Genomic DNA, 18,765 nt, shown 5'->3' with positions numbered 1-18,765 from the left:
GCCACTTTTGGCTGTATGCCCCCCCACACCAAACTTATTATCAGCGGAGACGGGAATCTAGCAGCAGCTTTTATGACATCAACGTTCCTTTTGTGCCTTGCCGAAGCAGTGTTCATTGCGGAAGCCCCAAGAGGAGTTCTCCTTCACCCTCCTAAGCCAGCAGCGTGGCCTCTCCTTAATGGCCACAACAAGATGTGCCAGCCCCCCCCCCCAAGCATCAGCGGGAACATAGATGCCTGATAGCATCCAGCCCCCATAAGAACTGCTGTGCGGTTGCACCATGGGGAAAGCAACCCGCAAATCTGACAGGCCGGAGAAGAGGCCCAAGCAGCTCCTGCCCAAACTAGGAGCAGCGCCACCACCGTTACCCAGACAGGAAGACCGGCCAGACCAGGCAAGCTCCTGGCGATCATGGTGCAGACGAGGGGAGGGACTCACACAGCACTGCTTTCAGCTCGAAGAGACCAAGAGTCACTGAGGAAGAAGGCATACAAACCCACCCTGGTTTGGATTCAGTTTTTTGTACCAGATCCTCACCTGAGGATTTCATGGGTTTTACAGACACGTCTGCCTCTTTCCAGACTATCCACGTAACAGAAGGGGAAGGATTTCAGCCCCCCCTCTTCTCCCCCTGCTCACCAATTGCAAGGAGAGGCATATCACCCCTGTTGTGCACACACTCAGCCTCTTCAACTACATTTCTCGGAACACATGCTTCAACTATTGAAGGATCAGCTCAGGGCTGCCCTTTTAGTGGATTTGGCCAGGGATCTCTCAGGCACAGCATCCTCCATACAGCACCTCCCTAGTGGAATGCAGGGAATACAGGCAGCACAGGGTTCTTCCTCTGCCATCCCATCATCATCAATCCCACAGCCTCGTCCAGCACACAATTCAACTAACCCATACACGGCCACTCAGGTATGCACTTTCAACCTCCAGAGGAAACACCTGTTGACCCAGACAATGAACTGATTGTCTTAGACGAAGAGGATTGGAGCGGGGAGTCAGAATCAGAAGAGATTTCAAGCAACAGAATTTTCCAAGAACCCCATTTCCTCCCCCTCTTATGCAAGGCAATGGAGGCCCTCAGCTTACACTCCCCTAACCCTCCAGTTTCGTCAATATCCAGGATCCTGACAGTGTGTCCAGACCCAAAACCTAAATCCAGGGTGCTCAAACTCCCTGCATTACTACCTAAAGTGATCAAATCCGAGTTCGATGTCTCTTTACAGTTCATGAAATCGGTGTCAACAGCTAACAAGTTCTATACACTGGAACAGCAGATTATGGACCAGCTGAAAGTCCCGCTAGTAGATGTGCCCATAGTTAATCTTCTAAATCCATCTTTGAATCCTAAAGACTCAGATGCTCACCTTAAAGACACGACAGAACACAAACTGGACCAAGGCCTCAGAAGGGTGCATGAGGCTAGCGTGCTTTCCATCACAGCAGCAGCACCATCTTCTGTCTTCGCAAGAGCTTCTCTGTTGTGGCTAGAAGACCTTCTGGATGGCCCATAACAAGTCCCTGCCAGAGCACGCAAATCCTTGTTAAAAGTCTCCCAGGCAGTGACCTTCATGGCAGATGCATCCATGGACTCCATGCAATTTGCAGCAAGGTCATTAGCAGTGGGCGTCTTCACCCATAGAACCCTATGGCTGAGTCACTGGAAGCAGATGCCACAGCTTGCTCTAACTTGGCTTTGGAGCCATACATGGGAGGCAAGTTATTCGGTGATGAAGCCCTAGCAGGTGTCTTGGAATCCAAGGACAAGAAGAAATCTATGCCTTCCTCCAGGAAGAGAGAGGACAGAAGGCTGTTTCGAAGAGCCTTCCACCTATATTCACAGCCACAGTCCTTTCGGAATTCTAGGACATCAGGATGAGCTAGAGACACCTGCACCAATCGCCCCTTCTGGTACAGACAACGTCTGTAGACAAAGGGCCAACCATACATTCCCAATAGACCAGGGTTTGGAACCCAGGCAAGAGGGAACAAACATTAATTCTGATGCTAGCATCCCTCCGGTGGGAGGACGCCTCCAACATTTTGCTCAGCGGTGGAGGGACATGTCATCGGACCAATGGGTATTATACACCCTCAGAAACGGCCTGAGGCTGGAATTTACATCCCCCCCTCCTGCAAGATTTGTCCCATCCCCTCTCTCGACGACTCAAAACAAAAGAGCAAGACCCCTCCAAGCGATTTCCCATCTGCTCCAAATATCAGCGATAGAACCTGTCCCAGCAGGGGAGAGATTTTTGGGAAATTACTCAATTTTCTTTACTGTCGCAAAAAAAGATGGGTCGTACTCGACCTCAAGGGCAGTACTCGACCTCTAGAACCTGAACAAATGTATTCAATACTGCAAGTTCCGCATGGACACCTTGCTTTCAATCAAGGAGGCCCTGAGAAAAGGGGACTTCCTCTCCTCAGTCTACTTGAAGGAAGCCTACCTACACGTCCCAATCTTCGCCCTACCCCAGACGCTATCTCAGGTTCACAGTGGGGAACGACCACTTTCAATACAGGGCCATGCCCTTTGGCCTGTCATCTGCCCCCAGGGTATTCATGAAGATCATGGTTACCTGGTGGCCCACCTCAGGACGCAAGGAGTTCACATATTTCCTTACCTGGACAACTTCCTCATTCGGTCCCCAACACTAAGCAAGGCCTGGGAGGATCTGCACGTCACCTTAGCCTGCTTAAAGGATCACAGCTTCTTAATCAACCAGAACAAGAGCCAGTTAGTTCCTTCATGGCATATTGTACATCTGGGGGCCACTATAGACTCACAACAGGGGACAATACGGTTGGCACAAGAAAGAATCAACAAAATGAGCACTACGGTATTACATCTTATGACTTCCACATCAGCAGACCTAATGCACCTAGCCTCAGTGCTAGGGTCGATGATTGCAGCCTTCGAAATGACGCCTTGGGCACGTCATCACTCTCAACCCCTGCAGTGGGCGTTATTGCTGTTCTAGAAGGAGATAGCAGGCAGGCAGCATCGGAAAGTGTCATCGTCACCTGCAGTTCGTCAGTCCCTAATGTGGTGGGCAGACAAACCCAGTCTACTCAATGGAGTACCGTTCCATGATCCTCCACATCAGAGCTTGGAAAAGTTACTTTTTTGAACTACAACTCCCATCAGCCCAATCCAGTGGCCATGCTGGCTGGGGCTGATGGGAGTTGTAGTTTTAAAAAGTAACTTTTCCAAGCTCTGCTCCACATATAGTGATCACGTCAGATGCCAGCCTATCAGGCTGGGGTGCCATCTGCAAGGGTCAGATGGTGCAAGGAACATGGTCACAGGAGGAAGCCAGCCTTCCAATCAATGTACTGGAACTTCGGGTGATTCGCCTGGCACTGACACACTTCACACACACCTTACAGTTGGGGCGGTGCTCGTCAGGACAGACGTGTCCGCCAAATCTCATTTGAATCATCAGGGGGGCACGCACTCTCCCCTTCTCCAGAGGGAAGCCTTACTCATCTTCCAGTGGGCGGAAGAACATCTGGAGTCACTCACAGCGGAATACCTCAGAGGGGAGAACAACAGGCAAGCAGACTGGTTCAGTTGGGAGAAGGTACATCAAGGAGAAAGGAAGCTACATTCTCTGGCTTTTCAGGCAATACTGGCATGCTTCAGCAGGATCAAAGTAGACCTCTTCACCTCAACCACCAAGTAAAGAGATTCTTTGCCAGGTACGAGATGCCGGAGGCAGAGGGAATAGATGCTCTCGCGGCGCAGTGGCCTCCAGGTCAGCTATATGCCTTTCTGCCTCCTCCAATCATTCCCAAAGTGCTCCAGAAAATCCGAGCCGAACGGGCAACAGTTCTGCTGTTTCCAGAACTCATCAACCTATCGGTCAGTCCCTGTGGAGAATTCCTCTCAGGGAAGATCTGTTGTTACAGGGACGTTTTCTCCATCTGGATCCTGGCTGGCTGGCTCTTCATGCATGGAAATTGAATGGCAACATCTCTTAAAGAAAGGCATTCCGAGGCAAGTTGTGCAGACAGTGATTGCCTCCAGGCGCCCTTCTACCGTTCGAATATATGAGGCCACATAGAAAGCTTTCTTGTCTTGGTCACAGAAACAAGGCATAAATCCAAGGAAGGCAGGAATTAAAGAGATTCTCTTATTCCTACAGTAGGACTTAACAATGGGACTCAGATCAAACACTTTGAGGCGTCAGGCTTCAGGTTTGTCGTCAATCCTATCTAAGTTCCCCGAAAAAACATTGGGTTCTCACCCATTCCTGAAGCGTTTCCTTCGGGGGGCAACGATATCGGTCCCACCGACAGTCCATCGTTTCCAGTGGTGTGCTGGTAAATGTTTAACAACAGGCTCTCTGGAAAAAAAGAGCATATTTTATTTATTTATTTATTGTATTTCTATACCGCCCCATAGCCGAAGCTCTCTGGGTGGTTTACAGTAACATTCATTTTAACATTTACAGTTAAGATTAGCTAAATAAAAAGAATCAGCTGATCATAAACCAGGAATACAGTTCTCCCTACTTCGTTAGAAATACATTCAGCTGTAAAACTGAGCGTCCTACCACACACATACACAGATGATAAAAAAGCCACACCCAGTTGTCAGTAGATATGAAACTGGCTCCTGGCTCCATGAGGCAGATGCTGCTGTGGAGAACAGTCCTTGAATTGCACCATCTGCACAGATGGCAGAGTCCTTGTTCAACAGCAACAAGATTTTGAATTTGGCTTTTTTTTTATGTTCAAAATAATTTTTCTGTTGTCATCATGGTCAGGAAGATTTTCCTCTGCTGCGGCCCATGAATTCCAGCCCTTCAGTGGGTATGTCTTTCTCCTTAATAGCTTTCTGGGTGCAGAGTTGGTAGCGCTTGAAGAGCTGGGTGCAGGGGTCGCCTCCACTGCTGTCGCCACCCTCTCCCTTCAGGAACTTCTCAGCAAACCAGCGGTTGAAGCACTGGTCGTACTCCCGCTTCATCTCCGTGCAGGCCTCACCCAAGCTGTTCATGGTGGTACCCATAGACTTTTTTGAGCCAGTGGGCACATTTGGAATTTTGGAGAAAGAGTTATGGGCGCCAGTCATAAAATGGCTGTCATGGGGGTGTGACAGGACACAAATGGCTGCAACACCAATGTGGGCAGAGTTGCAGATACAGCACAGTCCAAACAAACACATGTCAAGTACTGAGAACTAGTCCAGGGCTGCATTCAAACTGTACATTCATTCCACTATTGTTCCACTTTAAACATGACTTCCCCCAAAGTATGCTGGGAACTGTAGTTTGTGAAGGGTGCTGAGAGTTAGGAAATTCCTAATCCCTTCACAAAGCTAAAATGATGAAACTGAGGTTATCATACTTTGGACACATAATGAGAAGACATGATTCATTAGAAAAGATGATAATGCTGGGAAAAACAGAAGGAAGTAGAAAAAGAGGAAGGCCAAACAAGAGATGGATTGATTCCATAAAGGAAGCCACAGACCTGAACTTACAAGATCTGAACAGGGTGGTTCATGACAGATGCTCTTGGAGGTTGCTGATTCATAGGGTCACCATAAGTCGTAGTCGACTTGGAGGCACATAACATAACAACAACAATTTATAAGAATATAACCTAGCTGTGGCAAAAGAAGCCAGCATAAGCAAGTGGTGACATTATAAACTCAGCAACTTCTAGGACCCAGCACGCCAGCAAGTGCTTTTCCCCTACGCTGTACAGCCAAGGGTAAGCTTTTCCAAGCGAAAAAGAACTTAGTAAGCCAAATGTCAGCCAACCAGTATTTTATTTGCTGAAATGAAACGTCACTGCAAAAGTGTCCCATGAATACATTTGACCTACATTACCTTTGCCCAATAGAGTCGGATATGTTTGTTCATTTTTTCTTGTTATTTCCAATCTTCCCTTCTCAAAAGGATCCCAGTGTGATGATCAGCAACTGATAAATATTAACCCAGCATATATAAAGCTTTAGACCATAAAATCATATATCTTATACCATATACCTGGGCTAAGCAGAACGCAGAATCCCCCTCTAGAGACAATCTGGTCCAACTATTAGGAAGAGTGATACTATTACAAAGGTAGTAAACTGGTATTTATTGTTAAATCTCATCTGCCTTGAAGCAGGAGAAAGAGAATTAGATTCTCTGGCTCAGGTACAGAAACATCTTAGGTCAGTCCTCCTTGGAGATGGAGACTCTGACCACACACTTCCAGTCACTAGCACTGGAGAAGTGCAACCTGGTTAATGATTTTATTACCTTTATTTTTTTGCCTTCACAACAACACAGTGCTTAAAAGTCTGGGTTTCGTCACTAAGGCTGCAATCCAGTAAACATCTACTCAGAAGTTAGCTCCATTGGGTTCAATGGGACTTACTCTCAGGTAAGCATGTATTGGATTGCAGCCTCAGCTGTGACTGCAAAGAGCAGGTACACAAAATAAGCAAAAGAAGTGAACCAGTTTTCTTAAGTTCAGGGGAGGGGGAGCACTGAGGCGAACTTATGACAAGGGAAGTTTTTTTTAGAAAAAGCTGCTGGTGTAAAAGGCAAGGTGTAAAACAACCACACTTGGCGCCGCTTGCAAGGCCGAGAGAGTAAGAACAAGAGGCAGTGCCAGCCCTGAAAGGGCCCGTCATTGCAGGCGGCTACTCACTGTGCACTCCCGCACTTGGCTGGGGAAGTTCTGCCCGCGGATGGTCACCTTGTCTGCGTCCACCCTTTCAGAGCCGCCTTGTTGGAGCCCCCTCCGGCAATGGCAACCACCGCCCCAACTCCTCCTGCTTCCAAGGCGACAGGCAGGGGACTATGGCCGGGGGAGGGCGGCGGTGGCGGCGCTCAATGCTCCCGACCCGACAGGAGGGGAGATAGGGGGCAGGGGGAGGCGGGAGAGACCCGGATGCAACACGCCGCTAATGACAACAACAGGGAATGGCTGTTGATGCCGCCTCTGAGCTTCCCTCACAGCGGGTCTGTCATGCCGCCCTGTGGCTGAGGGGGCGGATCCGAGAGACCGCCCAATCTCTCTCTCTCTCTCTCTCTCTCTTTTTCTGAGCTTACTAACAGGTAGGATCTGTCCTCTTAACAACCGGCTCGCAAAATTCCCCAAAGTTTAACAAACGGCTCTTGCGAGCCGGTACGAGCCGGCTCCAGCACACCACTGATCGTTTCCCAACTTGGGACCTACACAAGGTCTTAATGGCCCTGCAGAAAGCTTCGTTTGAGCCATTAAGTCAAGTTCCTCTTTGTTTTCTGTCCTTTAAAGTCCTGTTCCTTGTGGCCATTACTTCGGCCCGTTGTGTGTCTGAGCTGAATGCCCTGTCTGTAGATTAGAATTTGTGTTTTTCATAAGGATAGGGTAGTACTTTGCACTGTACCTTCCTTTCGTCCTAAGGTTCTATCTACCTTTCACTGTCAACAGGAGAGTGGCTCATTCCACTAGGGCAGCAGCCACAACGGCAGCATTCTCAAGAAATGCTTCACTAATGGAGATATGTAGAGCAGCCACATGGGCCACTCCCAATACGTTTATTAGACACTACAAGATTATCCACAGAAGCAGCCTTTGGGAGGAGAGTGCTACAGCAAGTCCTCTCCGACAGTCAATGAAATCAGCCCAGCAGTATTCCTACCCTACATGGGTCAGCTTTGGTATGTCCCACCTGATACCATCTTTCCATGCACAGGAGAAGAGACTTTTGGTCTTACCGTGAAAATGGTCTTCTCTGTGCATGTCAAAGATGATATCAGGACCACTCCCTAGGAGGGCTGGGCTGCAACCATGAGTATCTTGTAGGCCTCTTGCAGAGAGTGTATGAGTGCTGTTGCTTGACGTTTCATGTCGTGCTTCCTCAGTGCTCTCAATACTAGTTAGCTTGTCATCAAGAACTGAGCTGGGAGCTACACAGAACAGGAAGTTCCTGCAAAAATCAACAGTGCTCTTCTGCCTTCAGCGACTAGGTGGAGCTACTTACCCACCTGACATGATGTTTGACATGCACAGAGAAGACCATTTTCACGGTAAGACCAAAAGTCTCTTTTGGGGGGGCTATAGCAAGTTTTTTCTTACATTTTCCTGATTTGTAGCCCATAGAAGTTTAGAGTACCCACAGTCCATTAGGAATATTGGCATAACTTCCACAGAGATCACACACATCCATATGTGCATGCACCTCCACATGCAGATACTGGAGAACCAGTGTGGTGTAGTGATTAGAGTGTCGGATTGGGACCTGGGACATCAGTGTTCAGATCCCCACTTAGCCAGAAAGCTCATTAGGTGACCTTGGGCCAGTCACTGTCTCTTAGCCTAACTTATCTCACAAGGTTGTTGCAAGGATAAAATCGGGAGGGGAGAACGACGTTTGTAGACCACCTTGAGCTCCTTGGAGGAAAGGTGGGATATCAACGTAATAATAATAATCCTCATGGAAATAACTAAGCTTAGCAACATCAATAGCTGCCTTATAGATGAGAGCATTGGTCCATCTAGCTCAGAATTGTCTACACTGACTGACAGCAGTTTGTCAGAGATTGTCAGGAATTTTTCCAGTCATATTTGGAGATGTTAGGGATTGAACCTGGGATGTTTTGTATGGAAAAAATATGGTCCAGTACCACTAAACCAAAGTAGTGTAATGTTAATTTCAAATGCCTTATTTATTTGAAGGAAGGAAGAATCCATAGACTTGGAGGGGGGGTCTTATAGGTCTTATACTCAGTCCAACTCCCCACTTGATACAGAAGATCCAAAGCTACAGCATTCCCAAGAGATGGCTGTCCAGTCACGGCTTGAAGACCTATAGCAAAGAATGCCCCCCCCCCGCTTAGTAATTGGTTCCGTTGTCAAAATAGTCTGTTGAGAAGTTTTTCCTATTGTTCAGCCAGAATCTAAACTCTTGTAATCACAAGTGCATTAGATATAGTCCGCTGGTATAGCACAGCGGGGAGGAGAGCCTGGCTGGGAGTCCAGAGTCTGTGCATTGAAATCCCCACTTGTGTCTCCTGGGTGTAAAGGACCAGCTAAAAGATCACCCCCACAGTGAGTAGCTCAGGGGTTACCTGCCCTGCCAACTGTGCAGCCGTGGGCAAGCTGCATAGTCCCAAGGAACCCAGTTGCCCCCCAGCAGGCAGCTGGGGAGGATTAGCCTCAGAGGGAGGCAATGGTAAACCCCCTCTGAATACTGTTTACCATGAAATTCCTATTCATAGGGTCGCCATAAGTCGGGATTGACTTGAAGGCAGTCCATTTCATTTTTTTCATTTTTTAAATATAGTCCAGCCTTCTGGGAGCAGCAAAGAACAAACCTTTGCCCTCCTGACACTATGGTCAAGTTGCTGTTTTCACATTCACATTTCATTCATTCTTTTCCCCTCTGCTCACAGGGCATTTGATCCAGTAAAGAAAGCAGTTGAATGGGCAAGAAGAACTGAACAAGAATTTCCAGCTATATGCCAGCGTTTTGAACTTGGGAAAGACTGGGACTTCGCCATTAAGAAGCTGCTGTGTACTGAAGAGACTCGGGCTGGCACTGGCATCGTTCTCCCTCCCTCTTCCTCTTAGTATTTAATCACATCAGGTTTTGATTACCAGAAAAAAGTGCCATCATCTATTTCCTTGGCTACAATCATAAATATGCAAAAATTGCTGATCCTATATGATTAAGATTTTGGCTTCCTATCTATATATTTTTATTCAAAAATGCATTTATCTTTTGGCTTCATAGCTATACATTTTATCATGTAGCTTTGATATTCCAGATTGTAACCAAAAATATAAGAAAGCATGAACCAAAGTAGTCCAGAAAATTGTCTAAACAGTAGGGTCTGTTTCCTTCTGTGAGTTCTTATTCTGTGTTGTTGTTTTATAAAATGGTTGGTTTCAGTTTTAGGGGATGTTCTGATCAGTAAGTTCAGAAATTCACAGACGTCAAAAGTTTAGTTAAGGAACCTGGTAGTTGTGGGGAAATGAAATCTAAAATTTTATAAGCAGGTGGCGGGGGTGAAGCTTAACATGTTTGGGGAAATGGAAATCACTTCCAGGTTAACTGTGTAGTCTTTTAAAATATAAAACCAATTTCCACCAATGCAACTGATTCAATAAAAATGTCTCAAAATTCTTTTGGCTCTGGTAATTAACGCTGGCAAAAAAACCTGAAGCTGAGTGTGGATTAAGATTTCCTATATTCAGGAGCAGCCAGAGCAAAACTGGCAGCATGGTAGGTAAGCATAAAGTAGAAAAATGTGCCTCCAGTCATAAGCTGACAAAGACAGTCCTTTCTATCAGGTTGGATTAAAAATGTAATGGGATATTTTAAATTTAGCTTGGATTTACAATTTTATCTTTAAAAACTAGTATTAAGCAATTACAGGCACGTGAGCCCTACAGTTAATCTCTGAACTGAACTGATACCTCCACCAGATACGGGTTTTCTGTGTGAATGAAGAACCAATTTACTCACTTCTCAGATCTGAGTATTTGCATGTGATGAAAATTAACTGCACTAATATGCTCCTCTAGGATGCACACCTTAACATGGTGAGGGGGTTCGAGAGCGTAGAAGAAGCTGAGAGCAATGCCGTCAGGAGTCTAGACCAAGAGGCTAGACTCCTAGCAGGGGCTCCCAAGGTAGAATGGTCAAAGCTGAGACACCAGACCAAGATGCATCCAAACTCAGAGGAAGGCAATAAACCACCTCTGAATACCTCTTACCACGAAAACCCTATGAACAGAATATCCAAAATGCAACACGAGATAGTGCTGGAAGATGAGACCTCCAGCTCAGAAGGCACTCACTGAGCTACTGGGGAAGAACAAAGGACAAGTACGAGTAGTGCTGTGACTAATGATGCAGCTGGGTCAAAGCCGAAAGGAAGTCCAGAGGCTGATGCACACAGATGCGAAAGGAGAGTCCAAAATTCTATGACGCACACAGTAGGAACATGGAATGTGAGAAGCATGAACCAGGGAAAGTTAGAAATTGTCCAACAAGAAATGGAACGTATCAACATTACAATACTTGGCGTGAGTGAATTAACATGGATGGGAATGGGACATTTTCAATCGGGCAACTACAAAATATTTTATGCAGGAAAAAAGAAATTAAGAAGAAACGGGGTTGCTTTAATAGTGAGAAGTGATGTAGCAAAAGCAATTTGGAGCTATAATGCAAGGTCTGAGTGAGTGATATCAATGAGATTAAATGGGAAACCTATTAATGTAACCATCATCCAAGTCTAAGCTCCAATGGCAAACACAGAAGATGAGGAATTGGAGAGATTTTATGCAGAAGTACAGGAAGAAATTGATCACACACCAAAACAAGTTGTGCTGATGATAATCATGGGGGACTGGAATGCAAAAGTAGGGAACAGAGAAGAAATAGGAATTGTGGGGAAATGGGGCTTAGGAAACAGAAATGAAGCAGGAGAAAGACTTACTGAATTCTGTGAAGCCATTAGTTTGTTTCTTGCAAACACATTTTTTTGAGCAACCGAAAAGACGACTGTACACAGGGACATCACCAAATGGTCAATATAGGAATCAAATTGATTATATAATTAGTAGCAGAAGATGGAGAAGTTCCATACTTTCTGCAAAAACAAGACAAGCAGACTGTGGTACAGATCATGAACTGGTAATATAGAAAATCAGAGTAAAACTAAAGAACAAAGGAATCATAATGGCAAAATTCCAATTTAAATAACATCCCAGAAGAATATAAGGATCAAATAAGGAACAGATTTGAGGCTTTAAACTTGGTTGATAGAAAATCAGAAGAACTATGGAGTGAAGTCAGAGACATTATCAGGGAAGAATGCAAAAAGACAATACCTCTAGTTAAAAAGAGAGAAAGACCTCTGGATGACTGAAGAAACTCTTAAAATGGTTAAAGAAAGAAGGAAAGCAAAAGGAGATAGAAACACGGTTCAAACTCTCAATGCAACAATACAGCAACTGGTATGCAGGGACAAAGAGAACTATTACAATAGTTATTGTAAAGAAATAAAAGAGGACAACAAAAAGGGTAGAACAAGCACCCTATTCCAAAGGATTAGAAAAATTAAAGGGAAATTTAAACCAAGAGTAGGGATATTGAATAATCAACAGGGGAACAAACTGACCGACCGAGATGAAATAAAAGGAAGATGGAAGCAATACACTGAAGAATATAAAAGGATATAAAAGTCAGAGCACCCTAGCGAGGGAGCCTGCTCCACAAGCTAGAGGGAGCCCCAGCTGACGAAGCGTCAAGGCCCAAGCTGACAAAGCGTCAAGGCGAGTTAAGCAGCAGAGCGAAAAGAGGATAAGTAGCTCCCATTTATTCCATTATTTAATTGAAGTAAAACAGCTCAGAGCAATAACTAATAAGGGCAGCCCAAGGTCACCCTGAGCTAGGAGCCAAATCCTGAAAGAACCTATATCTTAGGAGACAGATCCTAGGAGAAGGAAGCGTATAGAAAGCTAGTTTTCAACACCACCCTAGCAGGAAAGCTTCAGGGGACACTGTAAACAAGGCTAAATTCCAGTGTGAGAGAAGGGGGAAAAGGAAACTCCACCGATACATACAGGGAGAGAGTCAGCTCAGTCCTTGCTAAAAAGGGCAGCTTCAGCCTTCCTGAAACACAACCACAAGCTCTGTTTCCCTAGGTTAAAGAAAGGTCAGGCTGTTCTAGGTGGGAAAACAACAAACACAAAAGACTTGCCTGGAAGGCGCAGCCCCTTGCTGAGATTAAAAGCAGCCAAAAGCTTAAACAGCCCCGCCCCTTGCTCAGGAAGGAAGCCTGAGAGAATACTAAAGAGTTAAGCCCCAGCTGATAGCCATCAGCCTCAAGTAACACATCATTGGCTGGCAGCAGTAGCTGGGAGGAACCAGCCACACATATAAAGTCAGAGCACCCTAGCGAGAGAGCCTGCTCCACGAGCTAGAGGAAGCCCCAGCTGATGAAGCGTCAAGGCGAGTTCGGCAGCAGGGCGAGTTCGGCAGCAGGGCGAGTTCGGCAGCAGGGCGAGTTCGGCAGCAGGGCGAGTTCGGCAGCAGGGCGAGTTCGGCAGCAGGGCGAGTTCGGCAGCAGGGCGAGTTCGGCAGCAGGGCGAGTTCGGCAGCAGGGCGAGGAGGCCAGGGCCCCCCACTCTGCCCGTCTGTTCCCTGACCTCAACTAAACCGCAGTCTCCAACCCATTGACGTAATAAACCTTAAACAAAACTATGCAGGTAAGAAGCCAGCAGGGGTGTGGGAGCTTTCCAGTGTTTTGCACCGCCTGCAGCATGTACGACTATCTGCCTGTTGGACAGAAGTCGTGGGTATGCTCTCGGTGCAATGAGCTCCTGGCTCTCCGGGAATGACTTCATTTCCTTGAGGCCAAGGTGGCGGACCTGGAAAAGCTGAGAGAGGCAGAGAGGTGTGTGGAGGAGGCCTTCAGGGACGTTATAGCTGTGTCCCACTCCAACGATGATAGCTCTCCTGCTATCAGGGGGTGGAGGGATCCTTGTAGTGGGTGATTTGATCATTAGGAACATAGACAGTGGGGTGTGTGATGGGCGTGTAGACCGCAAGGTGTTTTGCCTGCCTGGTGCGAAGGTTGCGGATATCGCCTGTCGTTCAGATAGTTTGGTAGACAGTGCTGGGAAGGAGTCAGTGGTCGTGGTGCACGTTGGCACCAATGACATGGGGAAATGCAGCCGTGAGGTCCTGGAAGCAAAATTTAGGTTGCTAGGTAGGATGCTGAAAGCCAGGACCTCCAAGGTGGCTTTCTCTGAAATGCTACCGGTTCCACGCGCAGGACCAGCCAGACAGGCCCAGCTTCGCAGTCTCAATGCGTGGATGAGACGATGGTGTCGGGTGGAAGGGTTTGGATTTGTTAGGCACTGGGGAACATTTTGGGACAAGCCGGGCCTGTACAAAAGGGACGGGCTCCACTTGAACCAGAATGGAACCAGACTGCTGGCACTTAAAATTAAAAAGGTAGCAGAGCAGCTTTTAAACTGACTGGGGGGGAAACCCGACAGGAGCTGAGAAAGGTCCAGTTCGGAATAAACCTCCCCCCTGGGATAAAAACCAAAGAAATGATGAAATTTTAAAAGGGGTAGGCCTAGAAGTAGGCATTGTGAGAGCAGGGGCGCAGGATATAAATTCAGAAGAGCAAAATTACCACAGGCCTAACCACAAGTGCCAAAGACACTTGAAGAGAGACACTGCTTACAAGTGCCTGTACGCTAATGCTAGGAGCCTGCGAACTAAGATGGGAGAACTGGAATGCTTGGTCTTAGAGGAGAGCATTGATATAGTGAGGGTAACGGAGACCTGGTGGAATGGAGAAAACCAGTTGGATACGGTTATCCCTGGATATAAACTATATCGGAAGGACAGGGCAGGACGTATTGGTGGCGGAGTCGCTCTATACGTGAAAGAAGGCATTGAATCCAGCAAGCTCGAAACCCCAAAAAAGGCAGACTCCTCCACAGAATCGTTGTGGGTGGTGATACCATGCCCCAGGAGGGACTTAATACTGGGAACAATCTATCGTCCCCCTGATCAAAATGCTCAGGGAGACCTGGAGATGAGATATGAAATTGAAGAAGCATCCAAACTAGGAAATGTGGTAGTAATGGGTGACTTCAACTACCCGGACATAGACTGGCTGCATATGTGTTCCAGTCATGACAAAGAAACAAAGTTTCTAGATATTCTAAATGACTATTCCCTAGACCAGTTGGTCATGGAACCAACCAGAGGGACGGCAACCCTGGACTTAATCCTCAGTGGGGACTGGGACCTGGTGCGAGATGTAAGTGTTGTTGAACCGATTGGGAGCAGTGACCACAGTGCTATTAAATTAAACATACATGTAACTGGCCAATTGCCAAGAAAATCCAACACGGTCACATTTGACTTCAAAAGAGGAAACTTCACAAAAATGAGGGGATTGGTAAAAAGAAAGCTGAAAAACAAAGTCCAGAGGGTCACATCACTCGAAAATGCTTGGAAGTTGTTTAAAAACACTCTATTAGAAGCTCAACTGGAGTGCATACAGCAGATCAGAAAAGGTACCGCCAGGGCCAAGAAGATGCCAGCATGGTTAACGAGCAAAGTCAAGGAAGCTCTTAGAGGCAAAAAGTCTTCCTTCAGAAAATGGAAGTCTTGTCCGAATGAAGAAAATAAAAAAGAACACAAACTCTGGCAAAAGAAATGCAAGAAGACAATAAGGGATGCTAAAAAAGAATTTGAGGAGCACATTGCTAAGAACATAAAAACCAACAACAAAAAATTCTATAAATACATTCAAAGCAGGAGACCATCTAGGGAGACAATTGGACCCTTGGATGATAAGGGAGTCAAAGGTGTACTAAAGAACGATAAGGAGATTGCAGAGAAGCTAAATGAATTCTTTGCAACTGTCTTCACAGTGGAAGATATAGGGCAGATCCCTGAACCTGAACTAACATTTGCAGGAAGGGATTCTGAGGAACTGAGACAAATAGTGGTAACGAGAGAGGAAGTTCTAAGCTTAATGGACAATATAAAAACTGACAAATCACCGGGCCCGGATGGCATCCACCCGAGAGTTCTCAAAGAACTCAAAGGTGAAATTGCTGATCTGCTAACTAAAATATGTAACTTGTCCCTTGGGTCCTCCTCCGTGCCTGAGGACTGGAAAGTGGCAAATGTAACGCCAATCTTCAAAAAGGGATCCAGAGGGGATCCCGGAAATTACAGGCCAGTTAGCTTAACTTCTGTCCCTGGAAAACTGGTAGAAAGTATTATTAAAGCTAGATTAACTAAGCACATAGAAGAACAAGCCTTGCTGAAGCAGAGCCAGCATGGCTTCTGCAAGGGAAAGTCCTGTCTCAGTAACCTATTAGAATTCTTTGAGAGTGTCAACAAGCATATAGATAGAGGTGATCCAGTGGACATAGTGTACTTAGACTTTCAAAAAGCGTTTGACAAGGTACCTCACCAAAGGCTTCTGAGGAAGCTTAGCGGTCATGGAATAAGACTGCTCTTGTGGTCCTCTTGTGGATAAGGAATTGGTTAAGAAGCAGAAAGCAGAGAGTAGGAATCAACGGACAGTTCTCCCAATGGAGGGCTGTAGAAAGTGGAGTCCCTCAAGGATCGGTATTGGGACCTGTACTTTTCAACTTGTTCATTAATGACCTAGAATTAGGAGTGAGCAGTGAAGTGGCCAAGTTTGCTGATGACACTAAATTGTTCAGGGTTGTTAAAACAAAAAGGGATTGCGAAGAGCTCCACAAAGACCTCTCCAAACTGAGTGAATGGGCAGAAAAATGGCAAATGCAATTCAATATAAACAAGTGTAAAATTATGCATATTGGAGCAAAAAATCTGAATTTCACATATACGCTCATGGGGTCTGAACTGGCGGTGACTGACCAGGAGAGAGACCTCGGGGTTGTAGTGGACAGCACGATGAAAATGTCGACCCAGTGTGCGGCAGCTGTGAAAAAGGCAAATTCCATGCTAGCGATAATTAGGAAAGGTATTGAAAATAAAACAGCCGATATCATAATGCCGTTGTATAAATCTATGGTGCGGCCGCATTTGGAATACTGTGTACAGTTCTGGTCGCCTCATCTCAAAAAGGATATTCTAGAGTTGGAAAAGGTTCAGAAGAGGGCAACCAGAATGATCAAGGGGATGGAGCGACTCCCTTACGAGGAAAGGTTGCAGCATTTGGGGCTTTTTAGTTTAGAGAAAAGGCGGGTCAGAGGAGACATGATAGAAGTGTATAAAATTATGCATGGCATTGAGAAAGTGGATAGAGAAAACTGCTTCTCCCTCTCTCATAATACTAAAACTCGTGGACATTCAAAGAAGCTGAATGTTGGAAGATTCAGGACAGACAAAAGGAAGTACTTCTTTACTCAGCGCATAGTTAAACTATGGAATTTGCTCCCACAAGATGCAGTAATGGCCACCAGCTTGGATGGCTTTAAAAGAAGATTAGACAAATTCATGGAGGACAGGGCTATCAATGGCTACTAGCTGTGATGGCTGTGCTGTGCCACCCTAGTCAGAGGCAGCATGCTTCTGAAAACCAGTTGCTGGAAGCCTCAGGAGGGGAGAGTGTTCTTGCACTGGGGTCCTGCTTGCGGGCTTCCCCCAGGCACCTGGTTGGCCACTGTGAGAACAGGATGCTGGACTAGATGGGCCACTGGCCTGATCCAGCAGGCTCTTCTTATGTTCTTATGTTCTTATGTTTAAGAACTTTATAAAAGAGATGCAAGGATGACAGATTCATTCATGGAGGAACTGTATGATGAAGAACCAGAAATTCTAGAATGTGAGGTGAAAGCTGCTCTTAAAATACTTGGAAGAAACAAATCGCCAGGAACAGATGGCATACCAATAGAGTTGCTACAAACTACTGAGACTGAATGTCCAAATTTTGACAAAAATTTGTCGGGAAATATGGAAAACTAAACAATGGCCCGCAGACTGGAAGTGTTCGATTTACATCCTACATGGCTGGTGAAAATATAACCTCACTTTTTCAACTTCACTCCCACCTTAGAGTCATATACTCATCCCTTCATTCCACCACCATGTGTATCATTTTTAATTTTACCACTCTTCTCCCCCCCCCCCAACATACAGGTTCACCATGTACAAAGAAAAGCAAGGGCTGACTAAAATCCCAATTAAAAATCAAATTCACTTCCCATTCCACCAGAGGCCTTCCTGCACTACAGTACCATAGTCTTTCTCCTTTTTATTCCAACATAATGGTCCAAAGGGATGGCTCTCTTTGGTGCTGGGGACACCCCACCACCCATGGATGCTACTGTTACTTTTGCTGGTCTGTTCCTTGCTTGCAATGGCAATGCTACTGTTACTTTTGCTGGTCTGTTCCTTGCTTGCAATGGCAATAGGAATCACAGGGAGGTGCTATAAACAAAAGGAAAATTCCCCTGGCTTCCTGTTTATTTATTTATTACATTTATTATTATTAATTGCCTATCTGGCTGGCCATCCTGTTGCAGATCTTACATGCTGTATTTTTTTAAAAATAGTTTTCAATTAGTTTTTAAAAAATAGCCTTGTCTATGTAAATTTAATTCAAATGAAGTCTTATTATCCCTCTGTTAAGGTTGGAGGCGTGTGTGGTTGGGAGAGAGTGGCTAATGACAGCCTTGCAATGTAGTCCAGTTGCATTATACTTCTGTTGTAGGCTGAGGCCGTGACATATAGCAACCCTGCAACGTAGTCTACTGTTGGTACACTGGTGTTTCGGGAAGGGGGGGGCGGTAATGCTGAGAACATTAGCTTAAAATGTAATCAAGTTTCCTATTCGTTAATAGGATCAAATACTTATATTTTAATGTTAATGATGTATAAGTTTTATTGTGAGCTCTCTTGACTACATTAGTGGATTGCAGGGCTGTTGTAAACTGTAATCCATGGTTAGTGTAGTCCACGGTTAATACTGCAGAGGTGGGACTGCGTCTGGCTTGCATTCATAACCAAAACTCCCCTTACCAAATACCCTTCGCGTACAGCAAATTTCCCTCTAATTCTACTGTCTCAGACACCTCCGCCCAGGCTAAATCCTCGGTTGCATTCAAGAGCCTTGTGCTCCACTGATTTGTATGCAGACGGATTGCTTGTTTTCAATGTTCAAAGATTAAACAAGTTTACATTTCTAACACTCGAGTAAGAACTAAGCTAGAAACAGCAAGGCCTCTTATTTCCTACATTGAGCAGGGGGTTGGACTCGATGGCCTTGTAGGCCCCTTCCA

General features: G+C 45.8%; 1 protein-coding gene across 3 annotated transcripts in view; it reads left to right on the top strand.

Annotated features, from left to right (window-relative positions):
- The window catches only part of PARP4 (poly(ADP-ribose) polymerase family member 4), a 118,376-nt gene extending 108,253 nt beyond the window's left edge, over positions 1 to 10,123 (top strand). For all 3 annotated transcript variants that reach the window (XM_061628610.1, XM_061628611.1, XM_061628609.1), the window contains one exon: positions 9,393 to 10,123. In XM_061628610.1, coding sequence (XP_061484594.1) covers positions 9,393 to 9,570 — 178 coding nt within the window. In that variant the 3' untranslated portion in view covers positions 9,571 to 10,123. The remainder of the gene's footprint in view (positions 1 to 9,392) is intronic.
- Positions 10,124 to 18,765: the final 8,642 nt, after the last annotated feature.

The sequence above is a fragment of the Rhineura floridana genome, chromosome 5 (assembly GCF_030035675.1).
Source record: "Rhineura floridana isolate rRhiFlo1 chromosome 5, rRhiFlo1.hap2, whole genome shotgun sequence".
In the NCBI taxonomy this organism is placed as follows: domain Eukaryota; kingdom Metazoa; phylum Chordata; class Lepidosauria; order Squamata; family Rhineuridae; genus Rhineura; species Rhineura floridana.
Note: the sequence above shows the minus strand (reverse complement) of the source record. Positions and strands in the feature narration are given on the sequence as shown.